Here is a 27,437-nt window from a genome sequence, read left to right on the forward strand (position 1 = left end):
TCACTGTCCCCTCTTGCTAACCTGGTTGCCACTCACTACCCCACCCCCTGCCCGGCCTGGTTACCCCTAACTGCCCCCCCCTGCTGGGTCTGGTGGCCCCATGCAGCCTGCTATTTGGTCATTTCGTTGCCCTTCAATGCCCCCCAGCCGGCCTGGTCGCCCCACACAGCCTGCTTGTTCAGTCGTTTGGTTGTCCCTCACTAAGCTCCCTGCTGGCCTGGTCACCCCACGCTGCCGCTGCCCGTTGCTCAGTCGTTTGGTCGTCCCTCACTAACCCGTCTGCCAGCCTGGTCACCCCATGCTGCCCGCTGCTCAATCATTTGGTCGTCCCTCCTAACCCGTCTGCCAGCCTGGTTGCCCCACGCAGCCTTGCTGCTCAATCGTTTGGTAGGCTCTCACTAACCCCCCTGCCGGCCTGGTTACTCCACGCAGCCTGTTTGGTTGTCCGTTCAGTTGCAATGGTCACTTAGGCTTTTATGTAAATAGGATTATTATATAGGACTAAAGGCTCGGTGCACAAAAATTTGTGCACTCGAGGGGTCCCTCAGTCTGGCCTGTGCCCTCTCACAGTCTGGGACCCCTCGGGGGATATCCACCTGCTGGCTTAGGTCTGCTCCCCGGGGGATTGGGCCTAAGCTGGCAGTCAGACATCCCTCTGGCAGCCCAGGAGCCCTCGGGTGATGTCCACTTGCCAGCAGGGAGCAGGCCTAAGCTGCAGTCGGAAGTCCTTAGTGCTGCTGAGGAGGCGGGAGAGGCTCCTGCCATCAATGCTGTGCTGGCAGCCGTTAGTCTGGCTTGTGGATGAGCAGAGATCCCCCTGTGGGAGCGCACTGACCACCAGGGGGCTGCTCCTGAATTGAGCATCTGCCCCCTGGTGGTCAGTGTGTGTCATAGTGACCAGTCATTCCCAGTCGTTCTGCTGTTAGGGTCAATTTGCATATTACCCTTTTATTATATGCCTGGTGCATGGGTGGGGGCTGGCTGGTTTGCCCTGAAGGGTGTCCCGGATCAGGGTGGGGGTCCCGCTGGGGTGCCTGGCCAGTCTGGGTGAGGGGCTGATGGCTGTTTGCAGGCTGGCCATAGCCCCTTCAGGGTGGGGGTCCCCGCTGGGGTGCCTGGCCAGTCTGGGTGAGGGGCTGATGGCTGTTTGCAGGCTGGCCACAGCCCCCAGCCACCCAAGCTTCCAGTGGAGGCTGGCTGGAAGCAGGTATCTGGGATTTACTTATCCTCTATAATTGAAACTTTGTTGCCTTTAGCGGAGGCCACCGCCGGCCAGGGCAGGTGGGAAGCTTGGCTTCCTCCATCACCGGGGCAACCAAGACTCCTGCTTGCTCCAGCTCTGTGGCTGCCGGCCGCCATCTTGGTTGGGTTAATTTGCATATAGTCGCTCTCATTGGCTGGTGGGCGTGGCTTGGGGCGTAGCGAAGGTATGGTCAATTTGCATGTTTCTCTTTCCCCCCCTCCCCCTCCCTCCCTCCCTCCCTGTTTTTCTTTTATTAGATTAGAAGATTAGATGTGTATGTTAATACTCTAGCTAATAGTGCTTTCTACAATGTTGCAGGCAAGCAAGTCTTCTTATTTTTTTGTAATCCTCACCCGAGGACATTTTTTTCCATTGAGAGAGTAGAAGGGAGGGAGGAAGGGAGGAGGGAGAGAGAAATGTTGATGTGAGAGACACATCTATTGGTTGCCTTCCTCACATGTCCTGACTGGGGCCAGGGATCAAACCTGCAACCCAGCTATGTGCCCTTCACCAGAAATTGAACCCAAGACCCTTTGGCGCATGGGCCAATGCTCTACCCACTAAACAACACCAACCAGGGCTGAACAAGCTATTCTTAAACTGCCTTATGTGTAAGTAAATATACTGAAAAACAAGTTTCTCACTGATAGAGAAAGAAGATATGTATAAGGAAAAAACAAAATAAACTCTGGGTTTTAAACAGATCTATAGATTAAAAAACAAATATAGACATATGTACACACATATATATAGTGTATACATACACTCAGACATTTTCTAGCTCTTGTTCCTGAGAAGCCCTAATAGCAATTAGTCACGTAGAGCAATGAAAACAACTGGCAGCCACATCTCAGTTTCTCTCCTTAGAGAAAAGGCTAACTCCAAGTTTGGGATGGGGAAAGTATAAGTTTTCCCTTTAATTTCAAAAGAAAACTAATAATTACAATGAAGTGTACACTTAAAAATGGTTAAGTTTGATAAATTTTATGTTAATTGTATTGTACCACAACAATGTAAACACTGCAGTAAAAGCACTACTCTTACCCCATAAAGTATGGGGGGGAGGGGGAGAGGAAGTACAACAACTGATAAACAAATGAGAAAACAAGAAGTGCCTGAGGTAGTTTTCTTGCCATGTTCCTCAATATATTTATTTTAAAAAGGTAGTTCTGAGGCTATAATATGCCATCTATAACAACACTTAAAGAAAATAAACATAAAATACATAGTCCAAGCCTTGAACAAACTTGAATTCAAGCACAATTCACTGAATACTTATTATGCAGGCAGTACTATCCTATATAATAATCCTATATAATAAATAAAAGGGTAATAAGCAAATTGACCCTAATGGCAGAACGACCAGAACGACTACTGGACCAGTCACTATGAGGTGCACTGACCACCTCTTGGTCCCTTTCCTCAGCTGGCAGGCTCCGATCGCCTGATGGCCACCAACAGTGGGGGCGGGGCTGGCAAGTGGGCTGGAACAGTTTACCTCTCGGTCTCTTCCCCCGGCCATCAGGCACCAATCACCCGATAGCAAACGGGGAACTGGTGGGTGGCGGCGGGGGGCGGGGCCAGCTGTGGGCAGCTGGGGAAGATGGCCCTGATTGCAGGCCAGGCCTAGGGACCGTACCCGTGCACAAATTTCGTGCACCAGGCCTTCAGTACAAAATAAGACATAATCTTTGCCTTTTAAGATCTTAAAATTCTGTTGTTTTTATAAAATACTAGAGGCCCAATACACGAAATTCGTGCAAGGGGTTCAGCCCTCACAGCCCCTGTAGCTTGCCTCGGCCCTCGCAGTCACGGCTTTGTCCAGAAGGTCGTCCGGAAGGACGTCGGAAGGTCGTTCAGCTGTCTGGTCTAATTAGCATATTTTATGCTTTTATTATTATACATAGGACACTGGCCCGGCTGGCGTAGCTCAGTGGTTGAGTGTCAACCTATGAACCAGAAGGTCATGGTTCGATTCCCGGTCAGGGCACATGCCTGGGTTACAGGCTCGATCCCCAGTGCAGGGTGTGCAGGAGGCAGCCGATAAATGATTCTCTCTCATCATTGATGTTGCTATCTCTCCTACCCTCTCTGAGATCAATAAAAAAAAATAATAATAAATAAATAAATAAATAAAATATAGGACACTGAACTCTTGATAATGTAGATGATGCAGTTTGGGGAAGAGAAAACAGAAACTATTTGAACATGTCAATCTGACTACAACCCTATAAAATAGAAAAATGGTTTAGTTTTTTTAGTGCCCTGGCATTAAAATGCTTCATTAAGAATTCAACCTCACTTCTCAACAGTTTAAATCAAATCAAATGACATGATCATCTACATGAGATGCAAATAGGACAATGAGCCCATTCAGTATAAGCTATTTTCTAGTAAGGTCATCTCAGAACAAGGTAAAAGGGAGCTGTGTTCTGGATTTTTCTAATGCTTAAAAAAAAAAGAAAGTCAGTGTTTTCTCAAGTTACATCAACTACCCAGCTTTCTTAGAAAAAAGTAAAGAATTATTCTTTAAGTACACTTTTAAAGTAAAAATATTAAGATCTAAACCATTTTTTACTTAAAAAGAATTGTCTTTCATTTCTTTCTCTTTCCTACAAGTTAAGGGCACAGACATAGATATTCAAAGATTATTTAAGTATATTGAAGAGGAAAGAAAATACTTGAAATCTAAAGGTCACTTTTTAAAACATTTATTTAAAATTTCTGGTAGAAGTGGTAAAAGAAATTACCAAATTTGGAACCTGTTATATAGAATTGTATCATATTTCAAATTCTCTCAAGGATCAAAAAAAAATTTAAGTAGATAAAAATGTATCAAACTTGGTAGACAGTTCTGATGCTACTTAATAAAATATTTAAAAAGTCATAGTAATGGAACCTCCTTGAGTATTTAAAAGCCTACTACATTTAAAGTTGAAACTGAAGCACATCAAAAAACAATTCAGCATTCTTTAAAGTTCTTACCACAATCATTTCTGAAGGCTCTAATACAAGACAATCACATCCTCTTTTTCCTCCAAACTGCTTACCAAAACTATAAAAACAGAAAAACAATTTCTTTAGCAAAGATTACAAATAAAATACATCGATATAGGAAAACAAACAACCAAACCTCCCCGCCCCTTAAATGCTAATCAAGAAATTCTGATCCTATCACTTTTATTAATAAGATTTTCTTAAAATCAAGAGATAACTGACCTCAATACAGTTCAGTGTGAAAATTCTTTAAAAATTTCTGCCTTTAATCTCTAAAACTGATTATAGAACACCCCTCCCTGCCTAATCTCAAATTTTAAACATTTATCAATATGTGCTGAATAAAAGTAAAAACACACCTAATATAGACTAAAGCCACAATTATGGAATCCTATATAATGAAAGGGTAATATGCAAATTGTCCCCTTTACCAGAGTTCAACCAGGGGGTGGAGTCAGCCAGCCATCCTCCCACGCCCGCACCCCCCCTCTGGCTGGCTAGACCCCAACTGTGCACGAATTCGTGCACCAGGCCTCTAGTATTTTATAAAAGTAAATTATTATTTTGGGAGCAGTTTTAGATAACAGCTATAAACAGCTTTGAAAATATTCACATTAGACTATATAAAGAAATGCAGTAAAAAACAGAGGTGATTCATTTAAAAATAGTGTTGGAGCCACTGACTAGCTCTTTGGAAAAAACTAAAATTGGATTAGTTCTAAAAGAAACTATATTTTTATATTCTTCATCTGGGAGGATATTTCTAATGAAATAAAAAAAGAAAGCATTTATATAGAAACAAATTGATGTTTTAATTTTAAAAAGTAAACTAAATACTTTGAAAGGTAAGGAACAGAAAAAATATTTAATAATTATATGATACAATAGGTGAACATATGATGCAGAGTGCACTTATAAAATTACAAAAGGCAATCTAAAATATATATATAAAAATTAAGTACCATGGGCAATTATACTATATATGCAATTTATTCTAAAAACCAAATATTTGAAAACCCTCTATTAATAATGCAAACAAAATATAAAATACCAAATAAACAAATATATAAGTCACTTATAAAAAACTATATAATTTTATTGATGGAATGGAAATAGGTCCTGAATGAAAGCAGTGACAGCATGCATGTCAATTCTCTACCAAGTATAAGGTTATATACAAATATTAGTTAATAACAAAATTCTAATAAAAATCAAGATGAGCCCAGCTAGCGTGGCTCAGTGGTTGAGGGTGAACCTATAAACCAGGAGGAGGTCATGGTTCAATTCCCAGTCAAGGCACATGCCCAGGGTTGTGGGCACAACCCCCAGTAGGGGGCATGCAGGAGGGAGCTGATCGATGATTCTTTCTTATCATTGATGTTTCTCTCTCTCTCCCCTTCGTCTCTCTACAATCAATAAAAACATATTAAAAAAAAAAAAAAAAGACCCAGTGGAATGTTTATCACATCACATATACATTACATAATGTCTGGTTGCCCCTTTCTTTTTAACACTGTTAAAACTGGTATATAGCTTCAGATAGTATCAACTAGATAAACCTAATATAAAGTTTATTCTCAATTTCTCATCTATTAGTTTTAGCATCTTGCAATAATAGTTTATATAAGAAAGGATAAATGCTTCAACTGTGGAGGACTTGATTATATATTAAATACATCCAATGAATTCTATTTTTTAAAAAGGTCATAAGAAATAAGTGACTTTACTCGGGTTCGTTCCCCGTATGGGCCACCAAAAAGAAAACAAAAAAGAAAGAAAGAAAGAAAGAAAGAAAGAAAGAAAGAAAGAAGTGACTTTAGCAAGATTAAAGGATATAAGTTCAATATCTAAAAATCGATTGTTTTACTGTATATTAGCAACAATGAAATTAGGAAAAAAATCTTTTAATTTCATTTAAAAAACAGTAAGAATACACAATATATAAGATATAAATTTGCCGAAACCGGTTTGGCTCAGTGGATAGAGCATCGGCCTATGGACTGAAGGGTCCCAGGTTCGATTCCAGTCAAGGGCATGTACCTTGGTTGGGGCACATCCCCAGTGGGAGATGTGCAGGAGGCAGCTGATCGATGTTTCTCTCATCGATGTTTCTAACTATCTCTCTCCCTTCCTCTCTGTAAAATATCAATAAAATACATTTTTAAAAAAACTTTAAAAAAAGACATAAATTTATCAAAACATGCACAAGACCCCTAAAAAACTACAAACTAAAAAATTACAAAATACTGCAGAGAGAAATTAAAGATGATCACATAAAATGAAATATATCCTATTTATGGGTTGTTGTACATATTAAATGCAATAAAAAAGTTGCCTTAGGGAAATGACAAAACTCCAAAATTTACATAAAAATGTAAACCTAAAACAGTTAAAACAATTTTGGAAAACAAGAACAAAACTGGAATATTTATGTTATGAAATATCAAGACATAATGTAAAGCTAGAATACTCCAGCTAGTATAGCATCGGATCAACTTATAGATCAATGAAAAAGGACCGAACAAAATCAGACCCACACATACGTGTTCAATTAATTTTTGACAAAAGTATCAAGGTAATTCAATGGGGGGAAAGATAGTACTTTCTGTAAATAGTGATGAAAAAACCAGATAGCAAAACAGAAAAAAAAAGACCTTACTATAACACCATAAACGAAAGTATTAGAAATGAATGACATAAATAAAAAATGGCAATTATAAAATTCTCACAGCAATAAAATTTTTGTACATGCCCTTCATGATAGTTAGGAAGTTTCCTTCTGTAAATTTAGTAGGTCTAAAATATTTCATTATGAACAAGTTTTAAATTTTATCAAATTTTTTTCTATGTTTACTGAAAAAGATCATGTGGTTTTTGTCCATTATTTTACTAGCAGAATATATTGTATAAATTGATTTATGATGTTAAACTTCCTTGCATTTCTAGAATAACCACAACTTGTTCAGTGTCCAATACTTTTAATATATTACTGGATCTGGTTTGCTGTTATTTTGTTAATGATTTCTACATGTATGTTCACAGGAGATAATTTGTAGTTTTCATTCCTTGTCATGTTGTTGTCAAGCACTGGTATCAGGGTAACACTGGCCCCCCAAAATAAGCTATAAGTATCCTTTCTTCCTGTATTTTCCAAAAGAGTTTGCACAGGATATGTAATAATGCTTCCTCAAATGTTTGAAACACATTTAGCAGTAAAGCCACCTGGGCCTAGACTTTTCTTTGTGAGAATATACTTATTAATTTCTTTACCTTTTATAAGTATATTCAAAGTTTCTATTACTTTTTGAGTCTATTTATAGTAATGTATGTCTTTGTAAAATCTGCCCATCTGGTAATATAAAATAGCTCATTAAATTCTTTAATAACACAGTTGACCTTTGAACTGCACAGGTTCATTTATAAGCGGATTGTTTTCACTGTAAATATATTTTCTCTTCCTTATCTCTTCCTGTCTATAAATTGGAGAAAATGACAGATGAATACAGAGAATCACAATTTAGAGCATAATCTCCAAGAGAACTAGTGCCAAGATAGGGAAAATCAAACTGTAATTAATGAACTGCTGGAAGCTCAGAGTACACAACTCCGAGAGTTAAAAGTCCTAGGCTGGCAAGCGTCAATTTATGAACCAGGAGGTCATGGTTCGATTTCCGGTCATACTTGGATTGCAGGCTCAATCCCCAGTAGGGGGTGTGCAAGAGGCAGCCTATCAATGGTTCTCTCTCGTCATTAATGTTTCTATCTCCCTCTCCTTCTCCCTCTCCCTCTCTGAAATCAATAAAAGTGTATTTAAAAAAGCAAAACTCCAGTGAGATGCAGGTCATTGAAGGGGCCTCCAAACTTACTTGAGTTTTACCCTATGGATTTCTACCAGGTTCCCACAGTGAATAAGAGAAAAAGCCCCTTGTGTTCCTGGCAAGGGAAAGGGAAAAGGAACTATTTTGAAACATGCACAGCAAGGTCTGCCATTAAGAGAAACCATTCTATTAGAGACTAACAGACCTGCAAAAAGGAAAATACCCATTTCAAGTTGGCTCTAGCCTTCCGTATGGAGAGAGGGAAATACCTAATGCCAGCCACTCTAGCTATCCTGTCTCACCTAAAGGCAAAAACCCCCACAGAAACCCAAACCCAAACTGAGATATACCTGTGAAGTTCACAGTCCAGAGGCAAAGGCTCACTAAACGACTAAGTCTTAATCACAGGACTATCAAATGCTTCCCCTCTCCCTACACCTTACTGAAAGGGCGAGGGCTACGCCCTCCATCTTACCTTGGCCATGTGCTCGGCAAAGGCTTCTTCCTGGAAGCCCAAGCCTCTGCTACTCTGCTAGCCACACCCAGGACTTCTTTAAACTAACCAATGACAATCAAGGGACGTGCGCGCCATAAATATGACCACATCCTGTGTAACAAGACCCGACTTGCACCTGGCCAATAGGCAGGGCCCACAGTCATCTCTCCTCCCTCACTCCACCCCCCTATTAAAACCCCTTTTTTCCCACGGGTGGACACTCTCGTCTTGCCGTTGCATCGGTAGAGGCTGGGAGCCAGACCCGGGTCTGTAATAATAATAAAAGACTCTCTGCTTTTGCATCGGACTTGGCTGGCTCCCTGGTGGTCTACTGGGGATCTTGAAATCTGGGCATAACACTTACTAGCACATTACTAAAGACCTATTTACAGCAATTCCTTTTGCCTAGTACCTGATGTCCTACTATCAAGAAAAGAATTAAAAGGGATACTAAAGGGCAAAATACACAGCTGGAAGACAGAGCAAGCTTAAGAACCAGATTCAGATATGGAAGGGATGTATAAAAAGAATTATACAACACAGCCAAGTGGGATTTTCCCAGGTATGTGAGGCTGGTTCAACATTCAAAAATCAATTAAATGTAATCCACCACATCAACAGACTAAAAAGAAAAATTGCATATCAATAGATGCAGAAGAAGCATTTGATAAAGCAGAACATCCATTCATAATAAAAACTCTCAGTAAACAAGAAATAGAGGGAAACTTCCTCAATTTGATAGACTAATTCCAAAAAAACTGATTCCAAAATTTCTATGTAAGTGCAAAGAAACTATAATAACCAAAACAATCTGGAAATGTTGGAGGACCCATACTACCTTAGTCCGTGATTCATTATAAAACCACAGTCATCAGGATAATGTGGTTCCGCAACCAGATAGAAAAATAATGAAAATGAGTAAAGATTTGGGAAATAGACCCACAAATATATGGTCAATTAAAGTTAGGTCAACAGATGTTCGAACAACTGAGTATGCATAGATAAAAAGACAAAATTATATCTATATATCATACCATGTGAAAAAAAAACAACCTAGCTCGAAATAAATAACAGACTTAAATAGTGTGGACCAAAAAGGCGCTGTTAAAGTAACCTCACAGGGTGATTAGATCATAAATTCCTAACTGGGCAGATCATGGTGGGTAGTCATTCCCCAGGCCTATAAAAAGGTTTGTGGTAGGTTTGTGGTAGGCAGTTAGACAGATATAAGCAGAGAAAGGACCTTGGGCCAGGTATAGAAGGTCACTAGGGCAGAAAGTTCTGGGTGCCTAACAAGAGATAATTGTAGGGTGGGACCTCCTCCCCTAGCATATCACTGGTCATGCAGTTTAGACACCATGACCTTTCCTCCCTAGAGATAACATCTAGGCCTCAGTTGTATTTCAGCTCCAGGCCCAGAAAAGCAGCTAAACCAGACAAACAATGCCACACTTCAGGACCAGCTACATTGAATAATGACCTCCTGCCCTGAAAGGACACACCTGGAAAACTGATGAATATACTAATGAGATATTCCCCTGGGACCTCCCCTAAAATCTCCACCCTTAAAACCCTTAGGAAAAAGGACCCAGCTTGCTCTCCCTCCAGAGAGCATGCCTGCACCTTCCTCTTCCCCCTCCCCCAGGCACTTCACCTTGACCTTCCTGATTGCTAAGCTCCAAGGGCCCTTCCTTTGCTTCTATAACTTGTTTCCTAAGCCCATTTCTTCTATGAAATACTTCTTCTACCTCTGTGATTTTATAAATAAACGTTTTCTTACAGTTTAAGTCTTTCTTGGCTCTGAATTTTTTTTTTATCCAGAACTCAAGTGCTCAGGTTGCTGAACCCAGGTCTGGTGTGACCCCATTGGTCTACACCTGGTGCTGTGTTGTGTCTCCCCCCAACCCCCGCCATTGTTGCCAATATTCTCTTCTCACTGCCTCCAACAGGGTGATTGTTGCAGCAAGCAAGCCATGTCCATTGTTCTTTACAATTAGGTTAATTTGAAATGCTTTTTTCAGACCCCTCAGAAGTATAACCACTCTCAAGAGAGCAGAAAATCTGGTTAAGTATCCTGTAATACAATCATTGAGATTTTCCTGCCTTGCTTTCTCCCAATTCATGTAATCGTCCTTCATTCCCTCCTTAATTCCAAATGTATAAAAGAAACTGCAAACTATCATTCTGAAAAGCATTTTTCTCAGACTATTGAGATTTTCTTTCCAGGCGTGTCCTCTGGCTCAAATTGAAAGGGCGAGGGCTATGCCCTCCATCTTACCCTGTGTCCTCCATTTTGGGGGAGCCATGTGCTTGGCAAGGAGCTTCTTCCCGGAAGTCTAAGCCTCTGCTAGCCACACCCAGGAACAAGACACTGACTTGCGCCTGGCCAATCGGCAGGGCCCACAGTCCCCTATCCTACCCTGACTCCACCCCCCTATAAAACGCCTCTTCACGCCGGGCTAGGCCTCTCTCTCTGCTTCCTGCTGCTGCGTCGGCGAGGTGGGGGAGCCGAGCTAGCTCGAATAAAGACTCTTATGCTTTTGCATCGGACCTGGCTGGCTCCCTGGTGTGGTTTCTTGGGGATCCTGAAATCTGGGCATAACACAAATAAAGTCATAAAATTTTTCTACTGATTTTGGATGTTCTTACAATCGACACTATAACACTTTCAAAAGGAATCAGAAAAAAATTCTGTGTGACCTTAGGTTAATAAAAGATTTCTTACATATAACAACAAAATCACAGCAAATTAAAGGGAAAAAACCCTGATAAATGGAACTTCAAAATTTTTTCAACTCTTCAGAATGAATTTCCAAAATGCATCACTTTGGCATGTGAATTATTTTGAGTTGAAGGCAATCTAGACTTAGCAGGCTTACCTCTTACTTAATTACCTAAGAGAATTTAGATAGGGTGCCTGCCCCAGAACAAGAGCTATTACTAGATATAACGTTTTATCTGAACAATCTATCTGTATGTTAGGACAAACATCTAATTACTAAACATCTGTTTTTATTATCCTGTGAATAATTCTTTTCTCTTTTGAGGCCACAGGCCCCTATCCCATTCCTTAACTCAGGTTAACATGTACACCTCAACTGTCTTTTGTGGGACCCTTGTATATAATTATATTTGTTTTTCTCCTGTTAATCTACATTAGTTTGATTAAACTGGCCAAAGAACCTAGAAGGGTAGAAGGAAATTTTCCCTCCCTTACCTTATAAAGCTACAGTGTAGTATTCAAGGATAGACAAAATATAATGGATAGATTAGGAGCCCAGAAACAGGCACACAAATATATGGATATGAAGTATGGTAGCAATCATCTCAGGTAGAAACTATAGTTTAACTTTAACCCTGCTGTTTGGCTTCTGTACCTATTTGCTTTAACAATAGAAAGGTTATTTTGATTTTCTGAATTATATAAATCATCCCATTCGATTGAATACCCTATTGATTGTAATGTGAAATCCCATTTGTTGTGGTCATACTGGTCTTAGAAAGCACATTTTCCTTTACCTGGGAAGGACAGCACAATTATCCCAAGGTCAGAGGGCTCCATTTAACATGTCCCTGTTGACTCAGTGTTCCAGAGACCCAAAAATTGTAATTTAGATAACATGCTTAAGTCTGACCAGGTTCCTCATTCCAGACCGAGGGCTCTAGATAATGTGTTTCTGTCAATTCAGTGATTCAGAGACCAAAAACTGTAATTTAGATAACATGCTGCTTCTGCTTCTGTAAACTGCTTTTTTTGCAAACCAGGTTCCTCATTCCAAACCCTGGGATGTAATCAATACCTTTGTGATCTTTGCATATATAAGTCTGGTGTTTCGGCCATCTTATCACTATGAGATTTGGGGAATGGCCCCTCATAGTCCCGGACTGCAATAAATGTGACTCTTTAATTCGACTTCTTGAGGCATCCTTCTGTGATTCACTGGGTACATTACAACAGATATTTGATTTACAAAAATGGTAGCATTGAAGGAAAGTTGGAAAAGGACATACAGGAATCCATATGGAAAACCATGCAACATTATATCATGCTCAAAATTTAATTTTAAGTAGACTATAGATATAGATGTGAAAAGAAAACAAGAAAAGTTCTAGAAAATAATTAAGGAAAATATCCTTAGGTACAGAAATATTTCTTAAGCAAAGATGACACAAAGGAAAAGACTGAATAGCTCTTATGAGTTAAGAACCTGTGTTCATGAGAATGAATAATATAGGCACAGAGTGGGGAATAGATATTTGCAGCATACATAACCAATCAAGGATTCTTATTCAGAATACATGCAAAGAATTACTACCTCTCAATAACAAAAGACAATGCATTAGAAAAATGGAGAGCAAATTTTAAGAAGCACTTTACAAAAGAGGTTATGCAAATGTACTCACTCATCAGCAATCAATAATGTACATATCAAAAGTATGAGATATATATATTCTCAACAGAATAACTAACATTAATCCATCAAAAATATTTAAAAAAGACTGACATTACTACATGTTGGTGAGGATGTGAAACAAGAGGAATTCTCATACACTGCTGGTGGATGTGTAAATTGGTACATCCACTTTTGAACACAACTCACAAATGGACAATGAAAGCTGAATATAGACATAGCCTAGGTATATTGTACAGAAATGTATGCACATGTGGATCAAATGTACAAAAATGTTCACAGCTACTTTACTAATAATGACCTTCAACAACACAAACAATAAAATGCTAAGCAATAAGAATGAATTAACTACCTTCAACAACACAGATGTATCTCATAAGCATAGTATTGGATCAAAGAAGCCATACATAAAAGAATACTGCATGTTTACATTCATATTAAGATTGAAAGTAAACAAAACCAAACTACAATGTTAGGTTGCAAGTCCTCAGGCTAAAACTCCACAGATAGTCAAGACTGATTAAAATTTAGGAAAGTGATGGGTGATCTTTGGGGGAGGAGGAGAGCTGATTTGAGAAAAGACATGCTTTCTCAAAGAGCTGATTTGAGAAAACACAGCTTCTACAATGCTGACAATATTAATTTCTTGATCTTGGTAGTGACTAGGCAAATGTTCAATTTATAGTAACTCACAGAAATTCATAAACATGCACTTTTCCCATCTACTTCAAAATAAACGAGTTAAAACCACGAGGCAGTATTTCTTTTTGGGTCAAAAATAGGAAAAATAAGTATAAGTACTGTTTTTAGTTCAAATATATATTAGACACTAGAAAGATATACAAAAGATATTAATAAAAATGGTTAGTTATCTATGCAAATTAGTTTAATGGTGTGGATGACAATAATAGTGGGAATAATACTTCTTAAAATATTTGTTATACTTCTTTTACTTTTTTAAAAAATATTTTTATTGATTTTTTTACAGAGAGGAAGGGAGAGGGACAGAGAGTGAGAAACATCGATCAGACAGAAACATCCATCAGCTGCCTCTTGCACACCCCCTACTGATGATGTGCCCTCAACCAAGGTACATGCCCTTGACTGGAATTGAACCTGGGACCCTTCAGTCCGCAGGCCGACGCTCTATCCACTCAGTCAAAACGGTCAGGGCTGCTTTTACTTTTTTAAAAAATATATTTTTATTGATTTCAGTGAGGAAGGGAGAGGGAGAGAGAGAGAGAAAAACATCAATGATGAGAGAGAACCATTGATCAGCTGCCTCCTGCACACCTCCCACTAGGGATTGAGCCCACAACCCAGGCATGTGCCCTTGACCGGAAATGAACCTGGGACCATAGGCCAACGCTCTATCCACTGAGCAAAACTGGCCAGGGCCTGTTGTGACTTTTGAATAGTACATATTTATTACTTTGTCAAAAAAATTCTGTCTTTAGAAAATTGACAACGCTATTTAAAGGTGAAAAACCTTTCCCAACCCCAATAACTAGCAGAATGTCTGACACATGCAGGCACCTCAATAATTTCTAAATAAATTAATGCATCGGGGCTTGAGAAATTCAACTGAAATGCTGGTTCCCTCCCTTTTTTGCCTACCTATTCCTTCTTATCTGTAGAATCCATTTCCAAAACTGCCTCCCCAAGAAAGTTTCTTTCCATGTCACCCAACACGTTGGCCCTTTTCAAATAAAGCAGTTATCCGAATGAAAGGCAAGTCAACCTTTTTTGGTTTTAATGACTCTGTCTTATATAGAGATGACAATCAATGCTTATGTCCTGCATAAATAAACACATGCATTCAATTTTATTTAAACATCACATGTAATGCAATCCTTGCTTTCTTGAACTTACTGAGATTTTACTGTTGACAACTACAAAGTGAACTCAAATCTAAAAAAAACTAAATTCATTTCAAAAGCTATTTAAATTTAGTCTGGATTTATTATATTACTTTTGTCCTTTGGTTATAGTAAATTGCAAAATATATTTTACTGGTTTAAATTACATAAAAAATTCATTATAAAATAAATAAATGTATTTAGATGCTATATTAACACGTTAAGTGCCAAGCCTGTTTTGTCTTCCTTTCCATTTAGCCCATGATATCCGATTTCACCGATACGCTGGCGGCCGGAGACTGACGAGGTCCAAACGGAAAGTATAGTGTCAGTCACCAGTGACTGATATGGCGCTTAACGTGTTAAAATATAGGCAAATTAGTGTTTAGGAGATAAACACCATAAAAATTCAAGGGCCTACCCTCTCAGTGAAGTTTCTGGGAGTTCTATGATTTGGGGCATGACAGGATATCTCTTCCAAGTTGATTAGGCACCATCACCAGAAAAAGAGACACAATACTTGGTTATTTCTTTATTTAGGAACTAACATATATTGAGCATCCCATATTGAGCATCCCATCTTCAGAGTAGCCCACACAACTTGCCACAGTTCAGAATCAGTATAAGTCACTGTATCACTGAGGACCAGCATATCCAATGATAATTTTAGTGTTCATGGCAAATAGGGATGTGCTCTGGAGCTTCTCACAAGTACTAGCATGTCAATGACAGTGCAGACCTAATGCCCTCTTCTAAAATAACTATAGCAGGCCCTCAAATAATGTCATTTTATTCAGTATCATTTCATTATAATGCTAATGAGGAAAAAAAGAAATAACTGATTCCTGGCAGGAACCACTGTTTACATCTTGTCCTCGAAATATTACAGAAAAACTTAATTCTTGTATATATAATTAGCCTACGGTAAAACTGGTTTGCTTTGTCATTTCACTTAAAGTGACTTTCCAAAAAACTATCTACACAATTAAGTGAGTACTTACTGCTTTTCAGAAACAACTTCTGGCTTGCTACTGGGTTTTGGGAGAGACTGAAAGTCTAATCACAACTGAGGTATCAGGAGACTATGTAGCCTGACCTTCCCATCAGGAACTGTGACCTAGCCATAAGGGTTGGGCATCAGAAGTAGCTAGCAATCTATTATTAAATAAATACCTTACTAATAAAAGCCTAGGTGGTCCTCACGCTGTCACGGTGTGATGCCCTCACGCAGTCACAAGATAGCTGTGCATCGTGGAAGCAGGACCCCCGGCTCTAGCCCACCTCTTTGGGGCAATCCATTGAGGAGCCCTGGATGGGTGGGGCTCCCGCACTGTGAGAGGGCACAGGCCAGGCTGGGGGACTCCCCCACCTCTGAGGGCATGATTTTAGTGCACCAAGCCTCTAGTCCTAAATAATAAAAGGCTAATATGCTAAGTGTCCTGTGACCAATTAAATCAAAGCTATTCAACCAATCAAAGCATAATATGGTAATGATATGCTAAGGCTGCTCCACCACTTGCTATGATGTGCACTGACCACCAAGGCTCAGACACTCTGACCGGTAGGTTAGCTTGCTGCTGGGGTCTTGCCAATCAGGACTGAGCAAGATGGTCCGGACATGCCCTGGAGCCCTCCGCGGTCCCTTCCCGACTGGCCAACCTCCCGCATCCCTCCTTGGCCAGCTGGTCCTGATCAGGACTGGAGGAGATGGGGCCAGACAGGCCCTGGATCCCTCCCCGGCCCTAATAGTGCACGTGTGGGGTCCCTCGGCCTGGCCTGTGCCCTCTTGTAATCCAGGATCCCTCCGGGGATGTCAGAGAGCTGGTTTCAGCCCGATCCCGCAGGCCACTCCCCTTGGGAGGGCGCCAGATGCAGGGTTCATGGCAGGTGAGCGCTGGTGCTGATGCTACTGTAGCATGAGCCTCTCCCGATTAGGACTGATGGTGCGAGAGTGAGCAGCAGGCACGCAGTGGGGCCAGGATTAGCAGGAGAGGCAGGTAGGAGCTGCAGGCAGCATTGGACTGCGGGTTTTGGCCTGATCCCCCAGGCCACTCCGAGGAACACCACCCATGCACGAATTCATGCACTGGGCCTCTAGTGGTATATAAGAAACTGAGTTTACCCAGGTCCAGAATATCTTGCATGAGCAGGTGGCTCAGACTCCTTCAACACCAATTCCTGTTGCATTGCCTCTTCCCTCAATCTGTATCTATGCGCACCTGAGGAATTCCTTATGACCAGTCTAAGGAAGGAAAAACTTGAGACTGTTTTACATATGAGTCTGCACAAAGAAGTGATACCACCCAAAAGTGGATAGCCCCACTCAGAGGTAACCCTGGAGGAAGATGGTGAAGGAAAATCCTCCAAGAGAACAGAACTTCAAGCAATACATCTGTCCACTTTGTCTGAATTGAAAGATGGTAAAAATTATGAAACTAAACAGATTCATGGGCAATTACTAATGGTTTGGTTGAATGGTTGGGACTTGGAAAGAACAGCATTAGAAGACTGGCAACAAAGAAGTCTTGGAAGAGGTAGGTAGAAGGATCTCTTTTAGAATGGGCATTGAAGATTTTCGGCATCCCAGTGAAAGCCCCAAGGGTATCCACTGTAGAGGCGGCTTTTAGTAATCAGTTTAACAAAATGACATGCTCTTTGGGTGTCAATCAAGCTCTTTCTCCAGCCACCCCACTGCTTGTTCAATAGGCCTAGGAATGCAGTGGACATAGTGGCCGAGATGAAGAATCACCGCCTCAATGCGAATCCTACTGCTGGGTACCTAATCCGTCAACAGAAGAGACCAACACTGAATCTCGGAAATGGCACTATTCCTTCAATAACCAAGACCAACTATGTTATTTTATTTGTAAAAAACAGTCAACTATGTTTTATTCTACTACTCAAGAAACACAGATTTCATTTAACCAAAGGCCAATGATGGAGACTTTCAGGTCTCATGATAAGACTTTAAAAAAATGGTATCAAAACTAAGATGTCCCATACCATCTATTGACTAAACTGTACCTTGATACTTAAATTTAATAGGTTTGCCCTAACTGGTTTGGCTCAGTGGATAGAACATCGGCCTGGGGACTGAAGGGTCCCAGGTTCGATTCCGGTCCAGGGCATGTACCTTGGTTGCGGGCACATCCCCAGTAGGGGGTGTGCAGGAGACAGCTGATCGATGTTTCTCTCTCATCGATGTTTCTAACTCTCTATCCCTCTCCCTTCCTCTCTGTAAAATATCCATAAAATATATATTAAAAAAAATTAATAGGTTTGCAATTAAGTTAATTTAGTTGTAATTAGAAGTCTTACTTTCTTAAAAGACCAAAAATGTCTTCTCTAAAAAGGAACATTTGTGCACTGCTGGTGGGAATGCAGACTAGTGCAGCCACTGTGGAGAATAATATGGAGTTTCCTCAAAAAACTAAAAATGGAGCTCCAATTTGACCCAGTATTCCCACTGCTAGGACTATATCCCAAGAAACTGGAAACACCAATCAGAAAGGATACACGCACCCTTATGTTCATAGCAGCACAATTTACCATAGCTAAGATTTGGAAACAGCCTAAGTGCCCATCAAAAGATGAGTGGATTAAAAAACGGTGGTACAGAGCCAGGGACCAGCTATGAACCCAGGAACACCAGATCTCAAACAGCGCTAATACATGGACTCAGACGAGCCCTGCTCCTCCTCATGGAAAGGTCAAATTTCCCCTAGATAAAGGAGAGAGAGAACTACATAACCAGACACCCGGAGAAGAGAGATCATGGGGAGACAAAGAAACAGCCCGCAAATGAAAGAAAAGGAGGCATCACCAGAAAAGGAAGGAAACGGAATGGAGGCAAGCAATATGTCAGAGAAAGAATTCAGAGAAATGGTCATAAGGTCGCTGAAAAGAATACAAGTCAAATTCAACAATATGGTAAAGGGACAATTATTGAACCTGGAAGATGGCGGCATAGGTAAACACCGGAAATTGCTGCCGCAAACAACCACTTCAAAAATACAACTAAAAGACGGAACGGACATCACCCAGAACCACAGGAAGGCTGGCTGAGGAGAGACTCTTCAACTAGAAGGAAAGACAACAGCATACCGAGGCTCAGAGGAGGCACAATGTGGAAAATATAAAGGTGTGGTGGTGCGCGCGCAAAGTGGGCTGGTGGCTGAGGGCGCGGTTGTTGTTTTCAATCAGGAGGGAGTCTCAGACTCTGAGCTCCAGATCTGGGCGAGTCTCTAGGGACTCAGACTCAAACGGGAGAAGCGGGATTGTCTGGCATCAATTGGAACGTGAGGGCAGCTTTCTCTCCAAGGTTTGCAGCGGTTGCTGGGGTTCTGAGAAGCAGAGCCTCTGGGAACGGGACTGAGAGCAGCCATAACCGCTCCCTCCGCCCGCCCTGTTGATGAATAGCAAGAACCTACAACCAAGATTACTTTATCCAGCAAAGGTATCATTCAGAATTGAAGGTCAGATAAAGAGCTTCACAGATAAGGAAAAGCTAAAGGAGTTCATCACCACTAAACCAGTATTATACGAAATGCTGAAAGGTATCCTTTAAGAAGAGGAAGAAGAAAAAGGTAAAGATACAAATTGTGAACAACAAACATGCATCTATCAACAAGTGAATCTAAGAATCAAGTGAATAAATAATCTGATGTACAGAATGAACTGGTGATTATAATGAATCAGGGACACAGAAAGGGAATGGACTGACTATTCTTGGGGGGGGGGAAAGGGGAATGGGAGATGCGGGAAGAGACTGGACAAAAATCTTGCACCTACGGATGAGGACAGTGGGTGGGGAGTGAGGGTGGAGGGTGGGGCGGGAACTGGGAGGAGGGGAGTTATGGGGGGGGGGAAAGAGGAACAAATGTAATCTGAACAATAAAGCTTTAATTAAAAAAAACAACAATATGGTAAAGAACCAAGAGGAAATGAAGAAGAACCAAGAAGAAATGAAAAATGACATTGCTGCTATAAAGAACTCAATAGAAAGCATCAACAGTAGACTAGAAGAAGCAGAGGACCGCATCAGTAAGCTAGAAGACAAGGTAGGAAAAAATACCCAAGCAGAGCAGCATCTAGAAAAAAAACTTGAAAAACAGGAGGAGAGCCTAAGGGAACTTTGGGAAATCACAAAAGGAAACAACATCCACATAATAGGGGTGCCAGAAGGAGAGGAAACTGAGCAAGGAATAGAAAACCTGTTTGAAGAAATAATGACAGAAAACTTCCCTGATATAGGGAAGAAAAAACTCACACAAATCCAAGAAGCTCACAGAGTCCCAAACAAAATGAACCCCAAAAGACCAGCGCCAAGGCACATTATAATTAAATTGGCAAACACCAACGACAAAGTAAGAATCTTAAAAGCGGCTAGAGAAAGACAAAGTTACCTACAAAGGATTCCCCCATCAGACTGGCGACTGATTTCTCAACAGAAACACATCAGGCCAGAAGGGAATGGAATGAAATATACAAAGTCATGCAAAGGAAGGGTCTGAATCCAAGAATACTGTACCCAGCAAGGCTATCAATCAAAAATGAGGGTGAGATCAGGAGCTTCACAGACAAAAAAGGACTAAGGGAGTTTATTACCACCAAACCAGCAATGCAAGAAATGCTAAAGGGTCTGCTGTAAAAAGAAGAAATAGGAAGCAAAGAAGGAACACAGGCGTAAAGAATAAAAATGGTGACAGACAAATACCTATCAATAATAACTTTAAATGTAAATGGATTAAATGCCCCAATCAAAAGACATAGGGTAGCGGAATGGATAAGAAAAAATGACCCACATATCTGCTGTCTATAAGAGACCGACCTCAGTACAAAGGACACACACAGACTGATAGTGAAGGGATGGAAAAAGGTTTTTCAGGCAAATGGAAATGAAAAAAAAGCTGGGGTAGCAATACTTATATCTGACAAATTAGATCTCAAAGTGAAGGACATAACAAGAGATGAGGAAGGCCACTTCATAATACTAAAGGGAGCAATCCAAAAAAAAAATATAACTCTGGTAAACATATACGCACCTAATACAGGAGCACCTAAATACATAAAAAACTTTCAGAGGATATCAAGGGAGAGACTGATAGCAATACAGTCATAGTAAGGGACTTTAATACCCCACTATCACCATTGGACAAATCCTCTAAACAAAAAATCAGCAAAGAAACATCAATCCTAAATGATGCACTAGATCAGATGGAACTAATTGACATCTTCAGAACATTTCACCCCAAAGCTACAGAATATACATTCTTCTCAAGTGCACATGGTTCATTTTCAAAGATAGACCATATATTGGGTCACAGGCAAAGTCTCTTCAAATTCAAGAAGATAGAAATCATATCAAGCACCATCTCAGACCACAATGTAATAAAACTAGAAATCAACTACAATAAAAACAATAAAAAAAAAATCAAACACCTGGAGGCGAAATAGCATGCTATTAAATAATGACTGGGTTACCAGAGAGATCAAAGAAGAAATAAAAAGCATCATGGCAACAAACGACAATGAAAACACTACAACCCAAAATCTATGGGACACAGTGAAAGCAGTCTTGAGAGGGAAGTTCATAGCTCTACAGGCCTGCCTCAGAAAACAAGAAACAATGGTAATAAATTACCTAACTCTACAACTCAAAGAATTAGAAAGAGAGCAACAAGAAAAGCCCAGCGTAAGCAGAAGGAAAGAAATAATAAAGATCAGAGTGGAGATAAATGACACAGAGACCAAAAAAACAATACAAAAGATCAACAAAACCAAGAGCTGGTTCTTTGAAAGGATAAACAAGATTGATGAACCTCTAGCCAGGCTCACCGAGAAGCAAAGAGAGTGGACCCAAATAAACAAAATCAGAAATGAAAGAGGTGAAATAACAACCGATCCCACATAAATACAAACAATTATGAAAAATACTATGAACAACTCTATTCCAACAAAATGGACAACCTAGATGAAATGGACATATTCTTAGAAAAATACAAGCTCCCAAAACTCAACCAAGAAGAGTCAAAAAACCTGAATAGGCCAATAACTACTGAAGAAATTGAAACAGCGATCAAAAACCTTCCAGCAAACAAAAGCCCTGGTCCGGACGGCTTTACAGGGGAGTTCTACCAAGCATTCAAAGAACTAAAACCTATCCTACTCAGACTATTCCAAAAAATTCCAGAGGAAGGCAGACTTCCAAGCTCTTTCTATGAAGCCAGCATTACCCTAATCCCAAAACTAGATAAAGACACCACAAAAAAAGAGAACTACAGGCCAATATCCTTGATGAACATAGATGCTAAAATCCTCAACAAAATCCTAGCAAATCGGATTCAGCAATACATTAGAAAGATCATACACCATGACCAAGTGGGATTTATTCCAGGGATGCAAGGATGGTTCAATATCCGAAATTAATAAATGTGATACATCACATAAACAAACTGAGAGACAAAAGTCACATAATCATATGAATTGATGCAGAAAAAGCATTTGACAAAATCCAACACCCTTTCTTGATAAAAACTCTCAGCAAAGTGGGAACAGAGGGATCATACCTCAACAAAATAAAAGCCCTATATAACAAACCTACAGCCAACATCATACTCAATGGGCAAAAACTAAATCCATTTCCCCTAAGAACAGGAACAAGACAAGGATGCCCACTTTCACCACTCCTCTTCAACATAGTACTAGAAGTACTAGCCACCATAGCGGTCAGACAAGAATAAAAAATAAAAGGCACCCTAATTGGAAAAGAAGAAGTAAAACTGTTCTTATTTGCAGCCGACATGATGTTATACATAAAAAACCCCAAAGACTGCATCAAAAAACTACTAGACCTAATAAATGAATCTGGCAATGTAGCAGGATACAAAATTAACATCCAGAAATCTATGGCCTTTTTATACACAAATAATGAGCTCACAGAAATAGAAATGAAAAAAACAATCCCATTAACCACTGCAGCAAAAAAATTAAGATACCTAGGAATAAACTTAACCAAGGACATAAAAGACCTGTACTCGAAAAATTACAGGACATTGAAAAAAAGAGATAGAGGAAGACATAAACAAATGGAAGACCATACCATGTTCATGGACTGGCAGAATCAACATCATTAAAATGTCCATACTACCTAAAGCAATCTATAGATTCAATGCAATACCTATTAAAATACCAATGGCATATTTCAAAGATTCTAGAACAAAATCTCCAAAAATTCATCTGGAATAAAAAAGACCCCGAATAACCACAGCTATCCTGAGAAAGAAGAACAAAAGTTGGAGGGATCACAATACCAGACATCAAACTATATTACCAAGCCATGGTTCTCAAAACTGCCTGGTACTGGCACAAGAACAGACATATAGACCAATGGAACAGAATAGAGGACCCAGAAATTGACCTAAGCCATTATACTCAAATAATATTCGACAAAGGAGGCAAGAGCATACAATGGAGCCAAAACAGCCTCTTTAATAAATGGTGCTGGGAAATTTGGTCAGATACATGCAAAAATGAAACTAGATCACCAACTTACACCATACACAAAAATAAACTCAAAATGGATAAAGGACTTAAACATAAGATGGGAAACCATAAAAATACTAGAGAAATCCACAGGCAGCAAACAGTATGGCGTTTCCTCAAAAATTTAAAAATGGAACTGCCATTTGACCCAGTAATACCACTTCTAGGAATATATCCCAAGAAAACAGAAACACCAATCAGAAAGGATATATGCACCCCTAGGTTCACAGCAGCACAATTTACAATAGCCAAGATTTGGAAACAGCCTAAATGCCCATCAACAGATGAGTAGATTAGAAAACTCTGGTACATATACACAATGGAATACTACACTGCTATAAAAAAGAAGGAATTCTTACCATTTGCAGCAGCATGGATGGAACTGGAAAGCATTATGCTAAGTGAAATAAGCCAGGAAGTGAAAGAAAAACACCACAGGATCTCACTCATTTATGGATAATAAAGAACATTATAACCTGATGAACAAAAAGATAGAGAGGCAGAGAAGCATTGAACAGACTGTCAAATTACAGTGGGAAGGCTGGGGAGTGTTAGGGGGGAGGTAAGAGATCAAGCGAAGGACTTGTATGCATGCATATAAGCATAACCAATGGATACAAGACCCTGGGGGGGTGGGGGGAGGGCATGTGCCAGGGGTAGGGGAGGCTGGGGGAAGGTCAATGGGGGGAAAAAAAAAGGAGACATATGTACTGCTATCAGTAATACTTTAAACAATTAAAAAAAAAGACAAATATAAAGTGTCTGAATCAGATATTAAAGCAATGTACTACTACCATGTGGGCCTTCGTTGATCTCTTCCTGATAAAGGAGAATTAATTAAAAAAACAAACACACAAACAAAAAAACTGTGGTACATCTATACAATGGAATACTACACTGCAGTAAAAAAGAAGAAATTCTTACCATTTGCAACAGCATGGATAGAACTGGAGAGCTTTATGCTAAGCGAAATAAGCCAGTCAGAGAAAGATAAATATAACATAATCTCACTCATTTGTGGAATATAATGAACAACATAAACTGATGAACAAAAACAGATCCAAAGACAGAGAAGCATCGATCAGACCATCAAACCTCAGAGGGAAGGTAGGGGAGGGTGGGGGTAAGGGGGAGAGATCAACCAAAGGACTTATATGCATGCATATAAGCCTAACCAATGGACAGAGACACCAGAGGGGTGAGGGCATGAGTGGGGAGGCAATGGGGGAATAAGGACACATAGGTAATACCTTAATCAATAAAGAAAAAAAAATATCTTCTCAACATTGGAAAAAAGTCACTAAAAAAATTACCTTTTATGTCACCAAACCATAATTTGAGGCCCCACAATATTGAGAATTGCTGTCAGAACAAATGGTAATGCAATTGACTCTCTTAATAATTACCAATTACTTATTAACAGTCAGGCAATGTTCTAAGAGCTCTACTACATCGTAATTCATTTATTCCTCAAAACTAGCCTATGAAATAGGTTCTATTATTATCCTTATTTTACAAATGTGGAAACTGAGGCACAAAGGGATTAAGTAATTTGCTCAAGGAGTAGTAAAGTGCAGATATGAACTCAGGTAATCTGGCTCTAGAGTGTCAATGTCTATAGACTTCTGTTGAGACCTTTGAGGAGTAGCCTGCCAATCTCAGAAGACACTTACTAGTAAGTAGGCACTATTATCATATTACAGTAAAGAAACTAAAATTTGCCCAAAGTCAGATCACTAATAAGTGATAAAGTCAGGATTATTATCTCATTTGCCTTTCTCTAAAAACCAATTTCTTAACTATTAAGATAGTGCCTCTCTATATACCCATTAAGAGCAATGAATCCGGAAGCCATTAGATAAATCAGATCAAATTTCACATAAAACTAAAGATCAAACAGGAGTAAGATATATGTCACGGTGTAAACTTAAAGACATATGTTTCCTCAGAAATATAAAATATTGCCTGGCCAGCATGCTTTAGTGGTTGAGCATTGACCTATGAACCAGGAGGTCAGGGTTCAATTCCCAGTCAGGGCACATACCCGGGTTGGAGGCTCAGTCCCCAGTGTGGAGTATGCAGAAGGCAGATAATTAATGATTCTCTCTCATCAATGATGTTTCTATCTCTCTTCCCCTCTCCCTTCCTTTCTGAAATCAGTAAAAATATATTTTTAAAAAATAAAGAAATATGAAATATCCATTGATTTCTGCCAAGTACTTCCAATTACAATAAGCAAAGACATTTATAAAATGTATCAGTTAATGAGAGAAAAATACACATCTTACATAGATTAACATAAGAGATAAAATAAATTGATATAATGTTAACTTTGCCTGCCACGTGTACTAAACACCAAATGTAAACTTACCTGCAAGGCGGCAAGACCATGGAGTCTTTCATAAGCACAGATCCAGAAAGCAAGATGTACCAACATCTGGCAATAGTTTCTGAACTATTTAAATAAAAAGTGAATAAATACACACATTCACATGTATATGGATTCAATACAAAGTATAGAACATGAAATATATTCTAGTACTGCAAATCATTACAAATTAACTAACACAGACCATGTTCACATTCTTCATCTTTGTGCACTAGATCATCACATATGATAGAGATCAACTTAAATATTGTACTATATCTGCATATTAGAAATCCTACTTCTAATAACTATTCTGTATATTGAAGACAATATTATTTGGAATGCACAAATTTATCAATGTTGTATCTTCACTTTCAACTACATTTAGATAATAATCTACTTATTTCTTTTCAGTGTTATTCTGAAATACATTCGTTTATGTTTGAAGAATAAAATAAAAGAGTATCAGATAATAAGTCCTTCAGCATTTTAGTTCAGTTAGATCTCTAGTAAAAACCCAGAATCTTGTTAGATGTTAGTTTATAATCTAAACTAATCTCTTTCGCTCAAATATCTTTATTTACCATACCAATAGTCTTCAATCAATTTTAATTTGAAGATTCTAATATGTATAAAATAATATCTCCTTTGAGCTAAGAACTGTATATCTATCTGGCTGTCTACTTGACATGTCGTCTTGTATATCTAACAGACAATTCAAACTCAACATGTTTAAAATCTACCTCATCCTCATTTTCTTCAAGCATGGATCTTTTCTATGTCCTCATTGAATGTAGTACCATCCTCCATCCAGAAACCCAGGCCTACAAACCATTCTATAAACCACCTAGGGTAAGCTTTCTGGGTCAATTCTAATTGCTTATCATCAGAAGAAAAACATATTGTCAACTTTCCAGTGGGTACTTTAAAGTTCCTTTCTCTCTCTACTGAAGGAAGATGCAAATGGCTGTAAAATTCCCACTTAAGGTTCTTTATTTATTATTTATTTATTTATTTTTTATAAGTACCACGCGCTAACCGATTGCACCACCGGAGCTCCATTTTTTAATTAAATCTTTATTGTTCAGATTATTACAGTTGTTCCTCTTTTTTCCCCCCATAGCTCCCCTCCACCCGGTTCCCACCCCACCCTCTGCCCTTACCCCCGCCACCCACTGCCCTCATCCATAGATGTACAATTTTTGTCCAGTCTCTTCCCACACCCCAGACACCCCTTCCCCCCCGAGAAGAGTCAGTCCACTCCCTTTCTATGCCCCTGGTTCTATTATATTCACCGGTTTATTCTGTTCATCAGATTATTTATTCACTTGATTTTTAGATTCACTTGTTGATAGATGTGTATTTGTTGTTCATAATTTGTATCTTTACCTTTTTCTTCTTCTTCCTCTTCTTAAAGGATACCTTTCAGCATTTCATATAATACTGGTTTGGTGGTGATAAACTCCTTTAGCTTTTTCTTATCTGTGAAGCTCTTTATCTGACCTTCAATTCTGAATGAGAGCTTTGCTGGGTAAAGTAATCTAGGTTGTAGGTTCTTGCTATTCATCACTTTGAATATTTCTTGCCACTCCCTTCTGGCCTGCATAGTTTCTGTTGAGAAATCAGCTGACAGTCGTATGGGTACTTTCTTGTAGGTAACTGATTGTTTTTCTCTTGCTGCTTTTAAGATTCTCTCTTTG

General features: G+C 39.5%; 1 protein-coding gene across 16 annotated transcripts in view; it reads right to left on the bottom strand.

Moving 5' to 3' along the window:
- RAPGEF6 (Rap guanine nucleotide exchange factor 6) overlaps positions 1–27,437 on the bottom strand; it is a 178,697-nt gene that overhangs the window by 133,067 nt on the left and 18,193 nt on the right. For 11 of the 16 annotated variants that reach the window (XM_023763760.1, XM_023763764.1, XM_023763758.1 and 8 more), the window contains 2 exons: positions 25,741–25,824; positions 4,229–4,298 (listed from right to left, as the gene is read on the bottom strand). In XM_023763760.1, the coding sequence (XP_023619528.1) occupies positions 4,229–4,298; positions 25,741–25,824 (154 nt within the window). The remainder of the gene's footprint in view (positions 1–4,228; positions 4,299–25,740; positions 25,825–27,437) is intronic. The other 5 variants (XM_023763769.1, XM_023763768.1, XM_023763767.1 and 2 more) reach the window with 2 other exon arrangements.

The sequence above is a fragment of the Myotis lucifugus genome, unplaced genomic scaffold (genome assembly GCF_000147115.1).
Source record: "Myotis lucifugus unplaced genomic scaffold, Myoluc2.0 scaffold_300, whole genome shotgun sequence".
In the NCBI taxonomy this organism is placed as follows: Eukaryota; Metazoa; Chordata; class Mammalia; order Chiroptera; family Vespertilionidae; genus Myotis; species Myotis lucifugus.